This window comes from Gallus gallus, chromosome 2 (assembly GCF_016699485.2).
Source record: "Gallus gallus isolate bGalGal1 chromosome 2, bGalGal1.mat.broiler.GRCg7b, whole genome shotgun sequence".
NCBI lineage: Eukaryota > Metazoa > Chordata > Aves > Galliformes > Phasianidae > Gallus > Gallus gallus.
This window is the reverse complement of record NC_052533.1, coordinates 22,810,344-22,829,233: the sequence shown is the minus strand read 5'-3', so window position 1 is coordinate 22,829,233 and position 18,890 is coordinate 22,810,344. Positions and strand designations below refer to the sequence as shown.

At 39.5% G+C, this 18,890-nt stretch overlaps 1 protein-coding gene across 3 annotated transcripts; it reads left to right on the top strand.

Moving 5' to 3' along the window:
- Nucleotides 1–7,239: 7,239 nt before the first annotated feature.
- Nucleotides 7,240–15,682, top strand: SAMD9L (sterile alpha motif domain containing 9 like). 3 transcript variants are annotated; one of them, XM_004939298.5, is made up of 4 exons: nt 7,240–7,298; nt 7,487–7,587; nt 8,034–8,143; nt 9,574–15,682. In XM_004939298.5, the coding sequence occupies exon 4, from the start codon at nt 9,575–9,577 to the stop codon at nt 14,312–14,314; it is 4,740 nt and encodes a 1,579-aa protein (XP_004939355.2). In that variant the 5' UTR covers nt 7,240–7,298; nt 7,487–7,587; nt 8,034–8,143; nt 9,574; the 3' UTR covers nt 14,315–15,682. The 3 variants fall into 3 exon arrangements, with proteins under 3 accessions (XP_004939355.2, XP_004939354.2, XP_046793819.1); XM_004939297.5 differs by lacking the exon at nt 8,034–8,143; XM_046937863.1 differs by lacking the exons at nt 7,240–7,298; nt 7,487–7,587; nt 8,034–8,143 and adding an exon at nt 8,225–9,020.
- Nucleotides 15,683–18,890: the final 3,208 nt, after the last annotated feature.

Genomic DNA, 18,890 nt, shown 5'->3' with positions numbered 1-18,890 from the left:
TGGGTTTGAGCTCAGAGGGGAGGAAGGAGAGTACAGGAGCAGCAACAGCAGCCGGAGCAGCTCTAAGCTTTTGTACCTAATCACAAAGTGGTGTGCAGCACTTTGTCTTTTCTTACTCAGGTATTACATAGCTTCAAAATGATTTGTAAGAATATTATAGAATGTTACCTTGGGTTTTCACAATTACTAATATAAGAATGCTCAGATCTGACACGTTGTTTTGTCTTTGAAGCATTAATCTTCTCTTATAGGGCAACAGGCTAATATTCCACAAGCCTATTTAGCAGGCTAAAGGTATCCTGGGCTGCTTATGTAGTGTGTTGTCAGCAGATCAAGGGAGGTGATACCTCCCTTCTAGCCAGCACTGTTGATTCACACCTGGAGTGCTGGGCCCAATTCTGGGCTCCCCAGTACAAGTCTAACATGGACATCCTGAAGCCAATTCAGCAAAGGCCACAAAGGTTAAGACGAAGCATCTGATGAGGACAAAGCTGGGACTGTTCAACCTGGAGAAGAGAAAGCTAGAGGGGATATTATCGGTGCTTATAAGTATCCAATGGGAGCATGTAGAAACAACAGAGCCAGGCATTTATCCGTGGTGCCCAGTGACAGGACAAGGTAGACACACATGAACCAGCTGCCCAGGGAGGCTATGGAGATGTTTTAAACTCCATCGATGCTTTTCCATTCTTGGAGATATTTGAAACTCAACTGGATACAGTCTCTGTCAGGCTCTGAGAAGTGCCCTCCAGCCTCAACCATGCTGTGTCTCTGTGAGCATGGGCAGGGAGATGGTGGGGAGCAGAAGTATCTCTCAGCAGAAATGACACAAGCAGTTATAACAAAATGACTTCATGTTGATGTTAATAGTCTGCATACTTTCATTAACCACTCCCTTGACAAAAACAGAGGACTCATTTGTTCAGCTATGCTAATATGAAGACAAAATACAAGCACAGTACTGTGTATGTGCTTCCAATTCTTTAACCAAGGCAAGGTAAGTAATTACCACCTGAACCCTGAATAGGAAGAGGCTATTGCTTTGTAATAGTGGGTAAAAAGGCACTCTTTCTGTAGCTTTTTTGTCTTCTTTTTTTTTGCCTTATTGCAATGAAAGGCTAATATATTTCCTCTTGCCTTTCTCCAGCATGATTCTTTTGGAAATCTGTCACCACACTGCTATAGACACGTCTGTATCATACAGCTTTCTGGGAGCTAGATGGCAATGGTTCCCCACAGGAGATGGCAGGAGATTTTGGGTAACTGCTTGGGACAGAGAGCAGGAGAAAGAGAAGGGAGATAATACCAGTAAACACTAAATTGTTCTGACAGACATAGAAATTGGACATGTCCCAGGTGTCTTCTGCATTTGAGGTAATATGGTGTGTAACTGGGGATGTTCCCACAGAGTAGAAGCCGTCCTCCCTCACTTCCTTTCTGTGGGGCTGCAAAGCTTTTCTAGAAGAGAAAAGAACTACAGCAAATGTTTCTGAACAATTCACCAACCGACACAAGAGGATTACATCGTAAGAAACACAACTGATGCACCCTTGGAATGGAAAGGGGAATTTTTCATGTGCTTGTTATAAGAGAATTAGGAAGAAAACTAAAATAATTCAAAAAAAAAGATAATTCTTTCATTAGAATCTGTGGTATCTAAACAATAGAGAAGGAGCCTAGAAGACAAACAAAAGATTAAACATCTAAGGATTCCGTTCAAGACAAAGTTTACATCAGGGTTCAGTTACACGTGCAATGCAAACATCAGCGTGTTGATGGAAATCCTGCTCCACCTAAAAAGATAACACACATACATCTCTCCAGGCTATGCTCTGCGTTCCAGGGCAAAGGACAAAGCTGTTGGTCCCAGTGGGTCTGAAAACTCAGACAGACCTTAATGCAGAGATACTAGATAAACTAGCACACCTTATGCAACAGCACACCCTGACCAAAAATAAAAGCATGTTTAGAAATTTTGAAATTTTGAAACGTCAACACAGATTTTCATCACAATATATTTGTTACATTTCCTGCAGATCTAAAAATTCTCTTCTGTATTGCTTTTTTACTTCTTTATAAGAAATGAGTAAGGTTGTTTTGCTAAGGCGACACAAAAGCTCACCTGAGAAAACAACAAAACTGTGTTGGGAGTCATTTGTGTATTTTCCTTACAACTCCACCTTCCTCCTCAACTTCACCTTGCCGACTTGATATGTTTCAAGCCATATTCAATTCTGTCTTTGAAGCGCTTGCCAAGTCCCTTAAGCCTGTTATGCTTGATCCCATCCATGTTTTATATAGAAATATCCAATATTACAAGTATATTCACTTATTGTAGGTCACTATTCTAAACATCAAGCCAGGACAGTTAGAAAACTAGACTGCATTCGACATTCTCTTCAGGTGTGCCTGAAATATACAGCCAAATGAGGTAAGCCTTTGAGAAACAATGTAAATGAGAATTCGAAATCATTTGGTTTAGAAAATTTGATCAGACAGGGAAGACTAAGAATTGTTTCATCTCAGTGGGAAAAGATACCAATAAAAATAAGTCTTTTAGCATGTAGGAAATGTTCCACAGAAATAAAAAGAGACTGTGATTATTTTTTCTCCATCTTCAGTAAGAGGAGGAAAAGGAAGGACTTACTCAGAAAGCTCAAGTTAGATAACAATAAATAGGACCTAGGAAAATGGACACTATACATGGATACTATAAAGAGTGGAGGAAGATGTCTAATTCTGATAGATGAATAGCTTGGGACCTAGCTCTAAGAGTTTGGTAGGTGTGTTCTCAACACACCTGGTAGCCTGGCTTCCTCCAGCCCTCTGATCCCCAGGCACACAAGGGCTGAACAGCCCTGCTGCTGTTCAGTGCTGGCCACACACCTCAGGGCAGCCTGGGAACATATGCTGGGGTCCTCAAGGGTCCTTACTGCCTGTCTGTACTGCTACCAGCACCGAAGCTGGATAATTAGGCCAGATTTGCACAAGCTGCAGGCATAGCAGTGTGTATCTACACAAAAATATTACAGAGCTCAAGCACACAGATCATCACCACTCTCCATCTGCCTGCCAGCATAAGTAGAGCATGCAGCTGAGTAAGCATGGGGTGACCGGCACTCCAAACATCAGTTCTGCTGGCTGATAAACCAAGAACTATAAAGAGATGATCGATACCAGGCACATCAAACCCTCAGCCCATGGGCCACAAGCAGCCCATCCTGCAGCTGTCCCGTGCCTTCATGACAGCCGTGGGAACTCACCCATCTCACAGCAACAACCAAACCACCCACTGTCTCAACTGAAACCAAGACATGGGGAGGGTGTTGGGCAGTGCTAGCTTCACCTCTTGCGCCTGCCCCATGTGTGTGTTACATGTTACATGCACTCGTGCTCCTCAGTGAGTAAAACAGTGATTACCATGATAATATTTCAACTTATCTACTGGCTTCTCAAAAGAAAACAGAACCCCCAAAAAGAAAAACTGTGGGTGAAAGAAGAGTGTTCAACAAAAAAATGGTCAGAGGACTTTTTTGTCAAGACCAATAATATGACTCTATGCTTAATTTGCAAGGAAATCATGTCAGCTTTCAAAGATTATGATTTGAAAAGATACTATAAGCTGAAACATGCTTCCAAATTTGATACATATCAAGGAATGTTTCGTAAGGACAAAACAGTAGAACTGAAAAACAGTGTCGTCTCAATTTTTTTTAAGTAGTTAAAACTTAAATGCACTCTGTTATAAAAGCTAGTTGTGTGGTAGCAAATCTGGCTGCAAAAAAATCAAAGTAATATTCTGATAGTGAGTTTATTAAGCAGTGGATGGAAAGTGTGGCAGAAGAATACAGATTAAACAAATGGATTTTTCTAAAATCAGTTTGTCTCACCAGACTATAGACAGGCAACTTGAAGAAACAGGAAACTACCAAAAGAACTTTGGAGAGCAAAGGTGCTAATTTCAAATTTTATGCTTTGGTGACAGATGAAAGTACTGATGCTACAGATTAGACTCAACTTGCCATTTTGATTAGAAATACATAATAATAACAAACATAATGTCACTGAAGAAATGGTTTCTTTGGTGCTATTAAAAGACATGAGCAAATCTCTTGATTTGAACAAAGCACCAAAACATGCATTAAAGCAATTTTCTTTAACCTTTGTCAACATGTGTGGTATAACTACAGATGGCACCTCAGCAACGGCTGGTAAAAAGAGAGACATAATGGAAGACGATGCAATTGCCGCCAGCAGCTCATGTTTGGTGAACTGTCACAGTATTGCACATCAAGAGAAGTTACGTGTGAAAGCTTCAAAAATGGATAATGTTGTGCAAATCATCATCATAGCTGTGAATTTCACAAAGCCCGGGGGATTTATTCATTGCTGATTCCAGGAGTTCCTTAAAAGTATGGATGGTGATTAATGGGGGCATCATTTACTTTTCTGAAGTGAGATGGATCAACTTATCTGTATTATCTTTCAAACCATAACAGTGCTCAAAGTAAAACTTAAATTATGGCAAGCTCATGTTATAGCAAACAATTTCATGTATTTTGATTCATTGGCTGAGCACAGTCCTGTGAACATCAAAAAAATATGCAAGCAGCTTAGCCTTCTGTCTTGATAAAGGAATTTGAGAATAAGTTTCAAGATTGAAAAAAAAAATCTTCTATTTTTGTTACATTTTCAATTGACATAAATACATTACCTGCAAATTTTCAAATGCAATGTGTAGAGTTGAAGACATTCACCTCAAAAATTTGATGTCTCCTTACTAGACTTTTATAAGCCCTCTCTTATTAGAGAGAAATAACCTTCACTTTTTGATCCTGATTCATGTCATTTTTCAGCATTATACACATTTGTGAACAATTGTTTTCAAGGATGAAGTACAGGAAGAGCAAAATTTCATCAAAAATCTCAGACTTATGCTTTGAGAACTCACAAAAAAATTCAACCACTTCCATCAAACCAGACTGATATACTGGTTTCACAAAAACAAAGTCAAATATCCTACTAGATTTATGTTTTATTTACTCTCTTTTTAAAAACTAAAAGATACTAAAAAATAACTTTTGTTACTTACATATAAAAACTGTGTTATGTATTTTATATGTGGCCCAAGACAATTCCTCTTCACTCAGGGTGGCCCAGGCAAGTCAAAAGGTTCGATGCTGATGGTCTATACCACCCTGCCTGCAACTCCTTAAAAACTAGCAAGTACTGCCTTCTCCGGTCTGTCTGCTTAGTATTACAGGACTAACAGCAGTTATCCCCAGGGAAAAGGATCACTTGCAGTTCACTGAACCTTTACTATTCAGCAACTGATAATTTAAGGCAAAGCCAAGGAATGGATCTTACCGTAGGCCTGTGGCAGTGAGCAGAATGTCTTCCTTTTTAAAGAATTGCTAATACTGAATGCTGAATGCAAATCCAAGACAGAGAAGCAAGTTCAATGAGAGTGCGCTCCTGGGTGGGTTTTTTTTTGGCCCTTCTTTGTAAGTTTTTTTGACAAAATCTGTTTGGGGTTGGGACTTAGGGACAGCAGCTAACAAGAGATGGAGTTTCAACAGGACTGTGAAAGTAAGCAGTCATGACAGAGAAGCAGCTAAAAAAGCCTTAAAACTTTCTTGAAAATGGTCTCCCGGGAAAAGCATGTTTCTTTGCAAGAAAACAATAATATGTTAGGCATAAGTAGTGTGCTGTATGTTTACGTAACAGTAGTTACAAAGATCTCAAGAACTGATAAAGTAATTCTACTGATCACTACAATATAACTGGTACAGGGGAAAAAAAAAAAAGAATGAAGATAAATTTCTTAGCAGGGGAGAAAATAAGATGAAAAAGCTCATGAGTCAAGATCAACACAGGGAGATTATTTACCAGTTATCACAATGGGCAAAAAAATCTTGACTGGGGGAAATATTTATTTTTTCCAATTAAAATGAAGTTGGATGGTAAGAAACAAGATCATCAGCTAGAACACCTTTCCCCCACCCTACACTCTTTTCCCAAGCTCAGCTTCACTCCTTCACTCCCAGCTCTTCTATCTCCTTCCCCAGCCCAAAATAGCACAGGGGGATTGGGAAGTGGGGCTGTGGTCAATCCATAGTAGCCCCTCCTCCTTCTCCTCCACTGACCTTGGTTTTTGCAGGGCTCTTTCTCACATTCATCTGTCCTCACTCCCCACACCATCATGCAGTGCTTTGCTCTTTCTTAAGTACAGTCTCGCAGGTGGACCACCAGCACGACTGAGGGTCTCCGCAGCGGGGCTGTTGGAGCTGTCTGGAACCAGCTTGTGTTCAGCATGAGGCAGCCCCTGGCCTCTCCTCACAGGGCTCCCCTCCTGCTATCAACACTTTGCAACCTACACGTGCTGCAAGGACATTTAGCTTCTTTGTCCATAAGCTTGAACACAAAACTTCACTCTGCTAGTGAGAGCACTCTTGCTCCCACCTTTCTAAGCATATTCTTTACATTCTTGTTGTTGGCTTCCTCAGTTGCATGTCAAGGGCAAAGGATGAAAAATCAGGGTTGTGGCAGTGGTCAGAGCAGTAGGGTATTACAAGGCTGGAATCAGAACTGTGCAATTGGAGGAGGAGGACCCAACTGTTGGGTGTTACTGCACCAAGCTGCTCAGTGAGTGCTGGGGAACAGTACAGGGCAATGTGAGCACACTACTTAAAAGTCAAGTATCCATAGAACTATACCCAGACTATACTCCACATTGAACTAGACTCTTGCTCCAAAGAAGGAGACCAGCAATAAATAAGCGTATTTGCATTGTAGGAAGTCAAGGAACCAAGATCAGGAACAATTCAGTAAGACTGATTCTTCAGAAGTGCCAATAATGTAGAGTATTCACATTTCCCAAAATCACTTTGTATATTATTTCCCTTCTTGTCTCCTCATCCCAGTTTTCTACTTGTTTAAGAATGTCAATATATTCATTAGCTTTTTATTATCAATAAATTACCCCATGTTTTGCAGTTTCACACATTTCTGGATAATAGCTCAAGACAGTACTGTATAAGTGTTTTAATAATGGCATGCTAGATCAGAATTCTTTATTTCTGAAGGGAACCACAGTGGTTTCCCAAAACAGAAGAAATAGAGAAGCAATCTTGCTTTGTAAAAGAGAAAGCAAAAAGAGGAGGAGATAAGTTGAACCTCCCAGACACTGTGCACCTATTTCCTTCTGCTTCTCTGCAACACCCAGCTTCTAACTTGCCCATTCTACAGCGTCTTAGACATAGCTATGGAAGGGTAAACTAGAAGCGTGTAAGGAAAAGGTAAGGAATAATAAATATTCTGTAGGAAGCACTAATATCTCTCTTCTCCAGAGATGTGTTATTGCCACTGAAACAACTGATCTGTGCTCTTTCTTTCCTTCTTATTGTTTCTGACCTCAGACTTGTGCTAGAAGTTTTTAAACTGATTTTAAATGTTTTGTTTGTTTTGTTTTATTTTTGTTCTTTAGTTCAGAAGCGTAATTCAGACGAATTTTGGATGTTGTGGCTTCCTGCTTGAGCAAAATACACTGACTGGACAACCATAGAAAGAAAACTGTGGAAGAGAACAGTAAGTATATGCATACTGGAATATCTTATGAAGAACTGATGGCTTAGTCTGATACCATTTCATGTTTCTGAGGCATTTGTTCTATACATTAAATGATCTATAATCTACTAAAATAAACTTTTCCAGATCTTCTGTTGAATTTTTGCACATGAAAGCTAGCTGTTAGGAGATTACGCTGAATTAATCCCAGGGAAACTGTCCTCAAAGAAAGTATTCTATAGCAATAATATGGTAGAGTGACACTGTGTTAGAAAAGGGTGTCTTTAAAATATTTCAGTGAGTCAGAATCATTAACTAGCCAGTAACATGAAATCTAGAAACACTGCATTAAAACTGGGAAATGAAGGTATCCCATTCTACAGCTTTCTTCCATTAGGGGGTATTCCAAACTCTAAAACACAGAGCAACTGTTTAAAAGAACATAAACCTATTTGCTTTTGTGTTAGGAGTACCCTGTGCCTCCATTACCAAGTTTAAGTTTGGTGGAATTCATTGGAAAGGACCAATGGCTGGACACAGCAACACTGCTGGGCTGAATACAGTCTGAGTCAGAGAAGTACTTTGTTTTCTGTTTCGTTTCTCAGCTTTCAGACACTGGGTGGAGTTTCTAGTGTGTATGATAGCAAGTTTCATTTTTACATACAAACTGAGTTCATCTTCATCTGCATTCCTAAATTTGATGTCATTTTGAAGAACTAGAAACTAGTTTTCCTTCTTTTCCTAAGAGCAAAGGGGTGGGTCCCTTATGAGCAAAGACAACTGCAGGTTTCCCCAGCCTGCTCTCCTCTTTTCCTTCTGCCCTGACAGTTCATTAGTTAAATCAGGAGACCAAAGCTATGAAAACAACAATATTCCAGCACAAGCTGTAATAAGCCTTTACTACTGCTTCTTATTAAAGTATACAATTTAGGAAATCATATAATAGATTGAGGAACATATTTTGCTAGGATAGTAGAAGATAAAATTTCTTCAGTGGAAAAATATCTAAGAAGTTACTTTTTCTTAAAAACAATCCACTACCAGCAAGAAAAGTACATGGAGTGGAGTATTATCACTACTGCAATGACTGAAACTGAGTGTAATTCCATAAAAAAGTAAATATTAACTCTAACCCTAACCCTAATATAATTCTGTAATTGAAAGTATAAAGTAAAATTGGATACTTCTCAGGAAAAATCTTCCCTTCCCTTCCCTTCCCTTCCCTTCCCTTCCCTTCCCTTCCCTTCCCTTCCCTTCCCTTCCCTTCCCTTCCCTTCCCTTCCCTTCCCTTCCCTTTCCTTCCCCTCCCTCAAAGTTTATGCAGAAAGTCCACTTTTACTAAGACCAAGAGAATTGTAAGATGCTCTCCTACTTGTCACTCATCTCTAGAAATGCTCATGACCTGCTTGATTTTGTTTGAGAAACCTTATTTGAATGCATAACATACTGAAAAGGTAATATGGACAAGATTTTCCTTTCATTTGCAATAGCAAGAGTTGAATAATCACAGCAATTTATTTCTACCTTACTGTCTCTTTGCAGTGTTATTTAGACAAATCAAGTACCTAACCAGATCTAAGTATGAAAAAAGGTTGAGTCTCTGTGTGCATTTGATTTTGCTTCTCCACCAAATTGCAAGCTTTATGATAGCCAGTTGTGAGTGTGTTTCATATCAGATGAACTAGATGACTGCAAATTGGTGTCCAGTGATGACAAACAGACATCAGTCACAATTTTTCATGTAGTGTCAGCTATGGAAGTAGTTTGAAAAGAAGATTCAAATAAAATAGTTCCATAAGAAAAAGTAGTATGTCTCTTAGAAGCAGTTAATGCCTTGTATGTGGTCTGATTTCGCATTCCCCTGATGTCCTCTAATTGAACTGTTATATTCCATGTGGCATATTACACAAATTAAGAAACTAATGGTGGACAGCAGCAAGGAAATGTGAGTTACTCGGTACATAGGCTATTATAAATCAGTAACATTGTGATTTTTTTTCTTTAAAGAATGGAAAATGCAAACACTGAGAAAAAAGAGAAGCTGCATGTATATAAACATATTGAAAAGTGGACAAAAGAAGAAGTCAAACAATTCTTAATTGAAGATGTTAATATCGACCAGAAATATGCAGAAATCCTGTATAGCCAAGATGTAACTGGTTCTACTTTGAAACTGTTGACTAAGGCAGATCTTGTGGATATGAGCATACCTCATGGGCCTGCTGTTCAAATCATTCATTTCCTGAAAAAGCATGGCATTCTCACTGAAAGTTCAGACCAGGCTATGGGACAAGAAGGCAATGAACAGTGTCTTGATGGAAAAGAGGATGGTAAAATTGCAAAGGAGTGCAAGAAATATGGATCATTGAATTCCAATATATTGCAGGATTCTGAAATGGAGCCTATAGAGAACAAAAGAGAGGTAAAGACAGCTGATGAGAACGTACCAGAGCAGTCACTGTCAAGCAGCCAGCACCCAACCAGAAACATGTGTATGCCACATCCTTTTGATAATTTCAGTGATGGTATTCGATATACACAGCATAATATTCTTAACATTCCTGAAACAGGGCCACTCAATCTCATTGATCCAGTACATGAATTCAAATTACTTACCAACACAGAGGGTGCATCAGAAGAGAATATTAAGATGAAATTCAGCAATGAAGTCTTTAGGTTTGCTTCAGCCTGCATGAACTCTCGCACAAATGGCACTATTCATTTTGGAGTGCGTGACAATCCACATGGTGAAATTGAAGGAATAAAAGTTACCAAGCAAGAAGCCTACATTGACCATTTAAATCAATATATTGAAAAGTACTTTGTTGGGGTATACATCAGAACTGCAAAAGCTTGCATTAAAGGACCTAGATTTGTGGAAGTACTATTACCAAACGGAACTCCAGCAGGTACGTTTGTCATTGAAGTAGATGTGATTCCCCACAGCTCCATATGTGATGCAAAATACTTCTCTACTAAAATGTATGATTTCAACAGCAAGAGTTGGAGTAAAGCTGTCTTCATCCGGGATGGAGCTAGTTCTAAAAATATTGAAGGTACAAAAGAATTTAAAACATTTACAAGTACTTTGACATCATTAGCAGACTCTCGTAAAAGAGCAGAAGAAGAATATAAATTAAAGCAAAAGAAGACAACATCTGAAGGACTAAAGCTAGTTAGTCTGCTCACTGGCAACAGAGACTTGCTAGATTACTCTTATTATGACTACTACATTTTGGTAACAAACAAATGCCTTCCAAGTCAAACTTCACACTTAGACTTTTTACAGGAAATAAAATGGTTTGCTGTCCTTGACTTTGATTCTGAATCAGAAATGAATGGTGTACTTAAGACTTACCAAAAAAATCTAAATGCCAAAATTCACTTCCCATATCATTATGAGAACAAAGTGGGTTCGGTTGCTGAACAAGCTGAAAAGCTGAATCTGCGTCAGGAGACCAACTGGATTTTCTGCAATGGTGGATCAGACTTAAAAGGCAATAAAGAACTACCATTAGATCCCACTTTGTGGCAACGAGATAGGGCTTCTGAAGTCAGAAAAATGATTTCATTTCTTTCACACAAGGATGTAAAGCAGAGTGGAAAGTTTTTAGTAGTGTTTATTTTGCTTTCCCGAGTCGAAAATCCATTGGATCCCTTTGCTGAGACGTTTATTACATTTTACCAAGAATTAAAGGGACTAGAAGACATGGTCTGCATTTGCATTGGTACAGGTACATACCAGCGATGGAAAGATCTTCTTCATGCTAGAGGTATTAGAGAGGACAAACTTTCAAACAAATGCGTTTCTAATTTAACCTTGGAGATGGTAAATGGTACCGTCACAAGAGCAAAATCAATGACAAAGTCTTCCAGAAGACTTCTGCCCTCTGTTGGTGGTTCTACCACTCTCCTAAAGAAGGAAGAAGATTTCAGAGAAGCATTGGAAATTCTATGTGAAAATGAATGCAGGGACACAGGGATAGAGAAGGACAAAGAACAATTTAAAAAATTCATGAAAGAGAGGGAAAAATATTTTTATCGAGGGGGTAAAGTGTCATGGTGGAATTTTTATTTTTCTTCTGAAAATTATACATCAGCTTTTATCAAAAGGGATCGTTACGAAAACCTTGAAAATCTAATTGTGTCTGTGTCAAACAGTGCTAATCAGTCACCTGTAGAAATTGTCAACCTTTACCACCATCCTGGCTGTGGTGGGACAACATTAGCTATGCATATCCTCTGGAACCTCCGAAAGCAATTCAGATGTGCCGTTCTGAAAAACAAAACAGGTGACTTTGGAACACAGCTGACAACTTTAGTCACCTATGGAGCAAACAACAACAGTGGCTATTTACCAGTATTACTTCTTGTGGATGATTTTGAAGATCAAGAAAACGTCTATCTTCTGCAGAAAGAAATTGAGGAAGCTATAACAGAAAAGTGCATTCTGTACGTAAATCCTTTAGTGATCATTCTAAACTGTATGAGATCTCAGAATCCTGATGAAAGTTCCACAATCAACCCCTTGAATAGCATTTCTTTGACCAACAGTCTTTCTTATAAAGAGCAGAGAGCCTTTGATCAGAAACTAAAAGATATTGAAAAGATGCATCAAAATCCTGACAATTTCTATTCATTTATGATTATGAAGAAAAACTTTGATCCAAAGTACATAGAAAAAGTGGTTAAAAAAACCTTGCATAACTTGAATATAGCCTCTAAACCAGCAAAACTTGTTTACTACCTAACACTGTTAAACTCCTATGTAGGAACATCTACACTTTCAATATCACTATGTGAAGAATTCTTGGGAATTAATTCTCGAGAGACTGGCAACAAAGACAGACTGATAGAAAAAATGGGAATTTGTTCCAGTATTCTAATGTATGTTCAGATAGAGGAATACACAAGATACCGAGGTCTACGTATTGTTAACCAATTGATAGCACAGGCCTGCCTAACAGAATTTAAGCTAACCTATAACTTGTCTAAAAGTGAAATTATATTGCAGTTATTGAAGGAGGATTTATTTTATGAGACTTCATTAAAGAAAGACAAACTTATTCGTGACATACAAACCTTGCTGATTACTAGACAACGCAAAGAACAAGGTGATGAGTTAGACACGTTGTTTTCCCCTTTAATTGAAGCCATTCAAAGAGAAGAGAAGTCTGTGGAAAGTGTGTTAAAAGAAGCTTGCACTAGATTTAAGAAAAATGCTCTCATTTGCCAAGTCTTAGCAAGATACTTTTACATAAAAGAAAAAAAATTTGACCTGGCATTAATCTGGGCTAAAGAAGCCAGGCGGCGAGCACCACACAATTCATACATATCAGACACACTAGGTCGAGTTTTTAAAAGTCAGTTAAGATACTGGGTAGACCGCAGAGTAAAGAGTGCAAGTTTAACAGCTGAGGAATTGGAACATTTTCTAGATCTTGCTCAAAGTGCTTCACAAGATTTCAGAATATCTCAGCAGGAAGCTGAAAATGAACACAATGAACGTTTGCAGTGTCAAAAGCTTAAAAGTAAGCTTCAAAGTTACAATACTTCTGGTTATCTGGGAGAGATAGAAACTGGTCTTTATATTATTGATGTCCTTATGCTTGTTCCTTTTATCAGCAAAGAAGTCTTGCAGTGTAGAGAAAACACGATAGAGCATCTATCAGAAATCAGTGGTTTAAACATAGATAGTAAAATGTTTGCAGCACTTAAACCTTATTCCAGCTTTATAAATGATTTGCAACCAAATCTGAAAAGGGCATTTGATTTTTTTGAAGACTACTTTGTGTTTTTCAAAACACAGATGAATGAAAAAGAAATTGCAGAAGCAAACATATACAAGAAGGTACAAGAATGCTTTACCAAATACACAGAAATATTTTGTGATTGGAATATTGATCAACTGAGAAGTCAACAGTTCTCAGTGTGCCCCTTAACACAGAGAATAGAAGCATACAGAAAGATGGTGGAGGCTTCCAAAGCAGACTCGTTTTCTGGACTTCTGGCATACCTTCACAAAGATCACAGAAATGATGACAGTGAAATAGAAGACATAGTATATGCATATGCATTTTTGTGTAAGGAGAATTCACAAGTAACGCTAAAAGAAAAACAGAATTTCATTTTGGCAAATGTTGTTCTGAACTGCATTAATCCTAAATCCACTGAGTTACATCATTTTGAAGAGCTGAGAATTCAGCTTCTAAGTGTTCTGAACAGAGTGGAACTGGAACCAAATTCATACTGTGTAGAGCCTTTCTTTCTTGCCTCCTTGTTGTTCTGGCCTGAAAATACAAAACAACTAAATGAAGATTCCAAGAAGATGGAACACTATCTTATACGCCTAAGTGAATCTTTCAGAAAGCTCTATGGAACTGTGCATCATTCCAAGCAACCTCTGGCTCATTTCTATCTTGCAAAAGGCAGTGGTCTGAACAGATTTGTTCACAAAAGAAAGATAGACCAGCTTTTTAGCTCACTTCCAGAACAAAAACTGAATTCCCTCTGGCAGAAAGGAAATATCTGGAAGGAAAAGGCTGTTCGTGATCTTTTGCTTCCTTTAGATGGGAAGGCTGAGGGTACAACTATCTATGTAAACTATGGCAGCAATGAACCCTTTAAGATACCAGTGCAGCCTGCTCTTTCATGCCTACTGAAAAATGGCCCAAATATACAAAGAGTGTCTTTTTACCTTGGTTTTTCTATTGCTGGTCTCCTGGCATACAACATACAAAGTCTATAATTAAAACAGTAAGAGCTGCATTTTCATATAAATTATACATATGAATAAACAAATCACAAAACATAATATTTAGAAAACAAAAGCACAATGTTTAGAAAATGTGATGGAATTTAAATGCTTAAATTAACTCTTAACAACCATGCTTTGTTAGCTTTTCTGCCATTACTTCTAGGGAAGGATGCTTCAGCAATATCCCCATTCTTTTGCATAATGTAAGAAGAAGGAATATATATTATAAAACATACATCATGCAACATTTCCTGATGCTCCTTTGTACCTGGTGAAATCTCAACACAAGAGGAATATAGATAGCTATTTTAGTTTCAAAGCACTGTGGTTTTTTGTTTGTTTGTTTGTTTGTTGCTTTTCTCATTGTATATGTTTGAATAATATCATGCATTTGTTTACAGGCCTTTACTAATAACCAAGATGCGCATATTGTGAAATGACAGAAGCACTTTTACTTCCTCAGGGCATTACAAAATCTATGATTGTTAAAGATGCAGCTAATTGCTGCTCCATAGTAAAAACAAACCCATTTGAAGCCAATTTAAATATATGTTGTTCTTTTGTAGTGGGTCTGCTACTGCTTTTTAAAAAATAAAAAGATGTATTTTGGCCTTTCTTTTCATTATAAATTTCACTAGTTCCTTCAAGTTCTCTTATTGCAAAAAATATGCAATTTAAATACTTTAAATTATCGTTGACTGCATTGACTTCCTCATGTGTATAAACCTGCCTGCTTTGTTTGGACACAATTGATGTTCTAAAAACAATAAAGTACACTGATGTGATACACCAGAAACATGAAGTTACTGCTACCCGGCAGGGAGGAGGCAGTGTGCAAAATGTAGCATTTTTCGCTATATGCAGTTCATGAAAACTGGAGTTTGATGCAATTAACTACTTGAGAAAGGTCTGCAGGATAGATCTTTTATCAGCCCCGCAAGTCCTCTTTGCTCCTTGTGTCAGGCAAGGAGGCAAGCAAAAATAAATGACTTCTCAGAAGAAGGCTAATAAAAATTTCTGACAAAAAGAAAAAGAATAAAGCAGCATGCCATTCTGCTGCAGCGCAACTCTTTCAGTTGCAAATGTGGAAAAGTAGGTTTACTACATAAAGCAGACTGCTCCTCAGTCAAAATATATCTTTTGGCAACTTCCTATTGCAGTAACCATTTCCTTCTGACTGCATACTCTTTTTTATCACATATGCATTTTGTTTCTAATGGTACACTTTTATTTCAGGTAGGATGCTATAGGATTAAGTTGAATAGTAATTTATAATTTGTTCTAATTTGTTCTTAGGAGGTCGCTGTACAATTTAACATTGTCTATTTACCCTTCCAAATAAAGATTTACAGCAAATAATTTGCCTTGTCTTCTTCAGAGCAACTGGAGACTTCAGTCTTCATCTCAGTCATGTTTCATAAGAATTGCAAGTTTAAGTAATGTTTGAAAAGAGCGGTAGCTGAGGGGCAGGTTAAATGGAGGAGACATGGAAGAGGTGACACATGAAAGGGAAAATCACTGGGGACATGGCTGTAGACACACTGCTGGAAAGGAGCAATGCAGACTGAGGCTGGGACACTTTTGAGGGACTGAAGCATAACTCAGATCAATATATAGGAAACAAATCAGGAAGAAGGGGCAGTGGAAAAGATGACAAAAATGATAAGAAGGACAAGTAGCAAAAAGAAAACACAACATGCAGATACCAACTTCCTTTGCTGCCATTCACATTACTAGAAGCGCTGGGAAGGACTGAGTATGACATCTGGTGAAGACAAAGTTGGTTGCATAAAGAGGTGCTGGACTGAAGTTCAGCCCAAAGAAAGAGGGAAAAATGCATTTCCCAATGATGGCAAGTTACACAAACAATTCTATGATTCTAAGTGTTTGCGTAGCTGTCTTTTTGGTTTGTCAACAATCCAATCAGAAATTAAAAGTTATTTTTAAGTTGGCAATAAATTAAATTAAGTTAAATTGCCCAGTTTGAGACTGTTTTGCCTGTAATGTGCCCACTTACTAATAACTCTTGTGTTCTGGCATGGTGGATTATGTTCTAGGCACACTACATGCCTACATGAGTGTACGGAAGTAGATTTTATTATTTTTATACACCAGTCTGCTTGTTATAAAATTGTATTTTTATTAGTAGTAGCTCATTAATAAATACAGGTATTTGATAACATCCTTAACTGTGCAGAGTGGAACTGTAATTGGTGATACAGATCATATGCAAAGGTCAACAGAATTGCTCTTCACAAGTATTTCCTAATTTCTATTACTTTGTAAGATGGCTTATAACTTTGTTAATCACTGCATTTGAAAACTAAACTCTCCCATGCCAAATATCTGCCTCAGATTTATTTTGTATTAATTAAAGTCTAAGAGCTCAGTCGCTTCCAAGAGTGAGGTCAAGAAAAAAATATGCTGTAGTGCCCATGCTAAATTACTCTTCCAGCTTTTTCCACCATGCTCAGGAATTCTTTGGAGGAGTTTAAGACATCTTTTACTCTGGCAGGAGAGAAAAGGTGGAGGTGAAGGGAAATACAACAATATAAATTTGGTTGCAAAGCCTGAAAAGACTGTCATTTATATATGGGCTTATGCAAACTTGGATTTTTATATCCATGACTATGCAGATGGCAGTCCCAAAAGCTGCAGGTCTGGACTATCACAGGCCAAGTCTAAGCTATCAGTGCTGAGACTACAAACCTGGCGAGAAGAGCCCATCTCAGTGTGGTTGTACAGATGCCAAGGCCATGTGTAAGGAGAGGGAGTGAGGCCCAAGACGCTGTTTGACTTTCATAAGCCATGGCAATGCTACCTCAGCAGCTCCCTCCATTGTGTGGCCCAGCTGTCGAGGAGCCAAAGCCCCACGGCACCCAAGCTGCCTTGGTGGAATGTGCATTTCTGGAGGAGCCCAGTCTCACTCCTGCCATGGTTGGGACCGCAGGAGAGGAAGCACAGGTGATTCTGTCCTCTCAGTTCAGCCAGCTCCTGCTGATGCCATAGTCCCATCCCTAAACCATCAAAGGTTTTATTTCAACACAAGGAGCTGGACTTACCTACAGCATTGCTGGGTCAGGAAGGCCCGAGTTAGAAGCCTGAGCGGGCTCCTGCCAGCAAGCAGCACGTGCAATGGCTACAGGTTCTCGAGGAGAGACGGGCCTGGGGGCTTTGGGTGTGTGTGATGACTCATCTACAAAAACAAAACAAACAAAAAACCGTAGTTCTTACCGCCTATCCTCCTCAGAACATTAAAGTGAACGGGACACGAAATGGCAGGCTCGGGGCTGCGGGCGGGCAGCAGGCGGTGCTGTGGCTCTGCGCAGCCCGTGGGACCGCCCGAGAGCGACGGGAAGCGCGGCTGCCGCCAGCGGGCGAGGGGAGCCGGGCGGTTCGGTTGCCGCAGCTGTTCCACAGGCAGAGACCTCTCCTCCGTGTGAGGGGAGCGGGAAACTGCCGCCCAAGCGGGACTGCGGAGCAGCCGCAGGGAGCGCCCTTCAGCTGCAAACACCGCTGTAGGCAGCACAGAGCCACGCCGGGGTGCTTGCTGCAGAGCCTGGTCCAGAAGGCAACGAAGGAAGAGTTAATGCATCCAGAGTGAAAAAAAAAAAGTTGTGCTTCCTCTCCTGGGGTCCCGGGCATGGCAGGAGCAGGGCTGAGGATTGACTGTAGCACCAGGTGTCATTTCGGGTTGATCTGGTCTGGAAGCACAGCCGTCATACAGTGAGGGGAGTGTTGGCCACGACAGGGCCTTACTGCTTGAATTTGAGGGCTCCGTGCTGCAGAAAGCTTTTTTGGTTTCCTTTTGCCTACTGGAACCACAGGCCTTCAGTTTGTGTAACATGTCACAAGACAACTTCTGACTTCCTCTTCGTACGTATTTGCGTGTTCTTTGCTTTTGCTTAAAAGCACCAGATGAAAAACTTGCTCTTTCCTATAGGGCTCTACCAGTTCTTGCAGAGCCTGCACTTTGGATGCTGTGTCTGAACAGAGACTGAGCCAGGCTGTAGCACTACCTTCCATGCAGCTATGGCTGCCTCGGGAGAGGCCTGGCTTCGCAGCAGTGGTGGAAGAGAAGGCTAGCAAGCTACAGCAGCAAGAAATGCAGTAAGAGTTATGAGTTAATAATGGTAATAAAAAGGAGGAATGAGAAAGAAGGGAAATAAGAAGACCTATCATCTTGCTGGTTTCCAGCCCTCTTTGGTGGTAACTCCTGTGTTTTAAGGTTTTTAACTTAGGAAAATGAGGATAAGAGCATGTGCTGACTTTTTGAATTCAATCAAGATGGATTCACTTTGTGTGTGATGGGAAGTGTGTGCTGCAAGGGGAAAAAACATGCAAAGAGTTGCAGAGAATACCTCAGCCATAGTCAATACTGTGAATAAAATGTTGAATGAATTACCACCTCCTGAGAGACTGATCAGTGGAACGTGAGACCCCAACAGCTGAGATCCTTGGTAAAACGTCCATAGGGATCAGCCTGTAGGAATCTTCAGGATAACGATGATCAGAGTGGCCACAGGGATTGTTTGGGAGCTACATGTTGATACATGGATATGCCCTC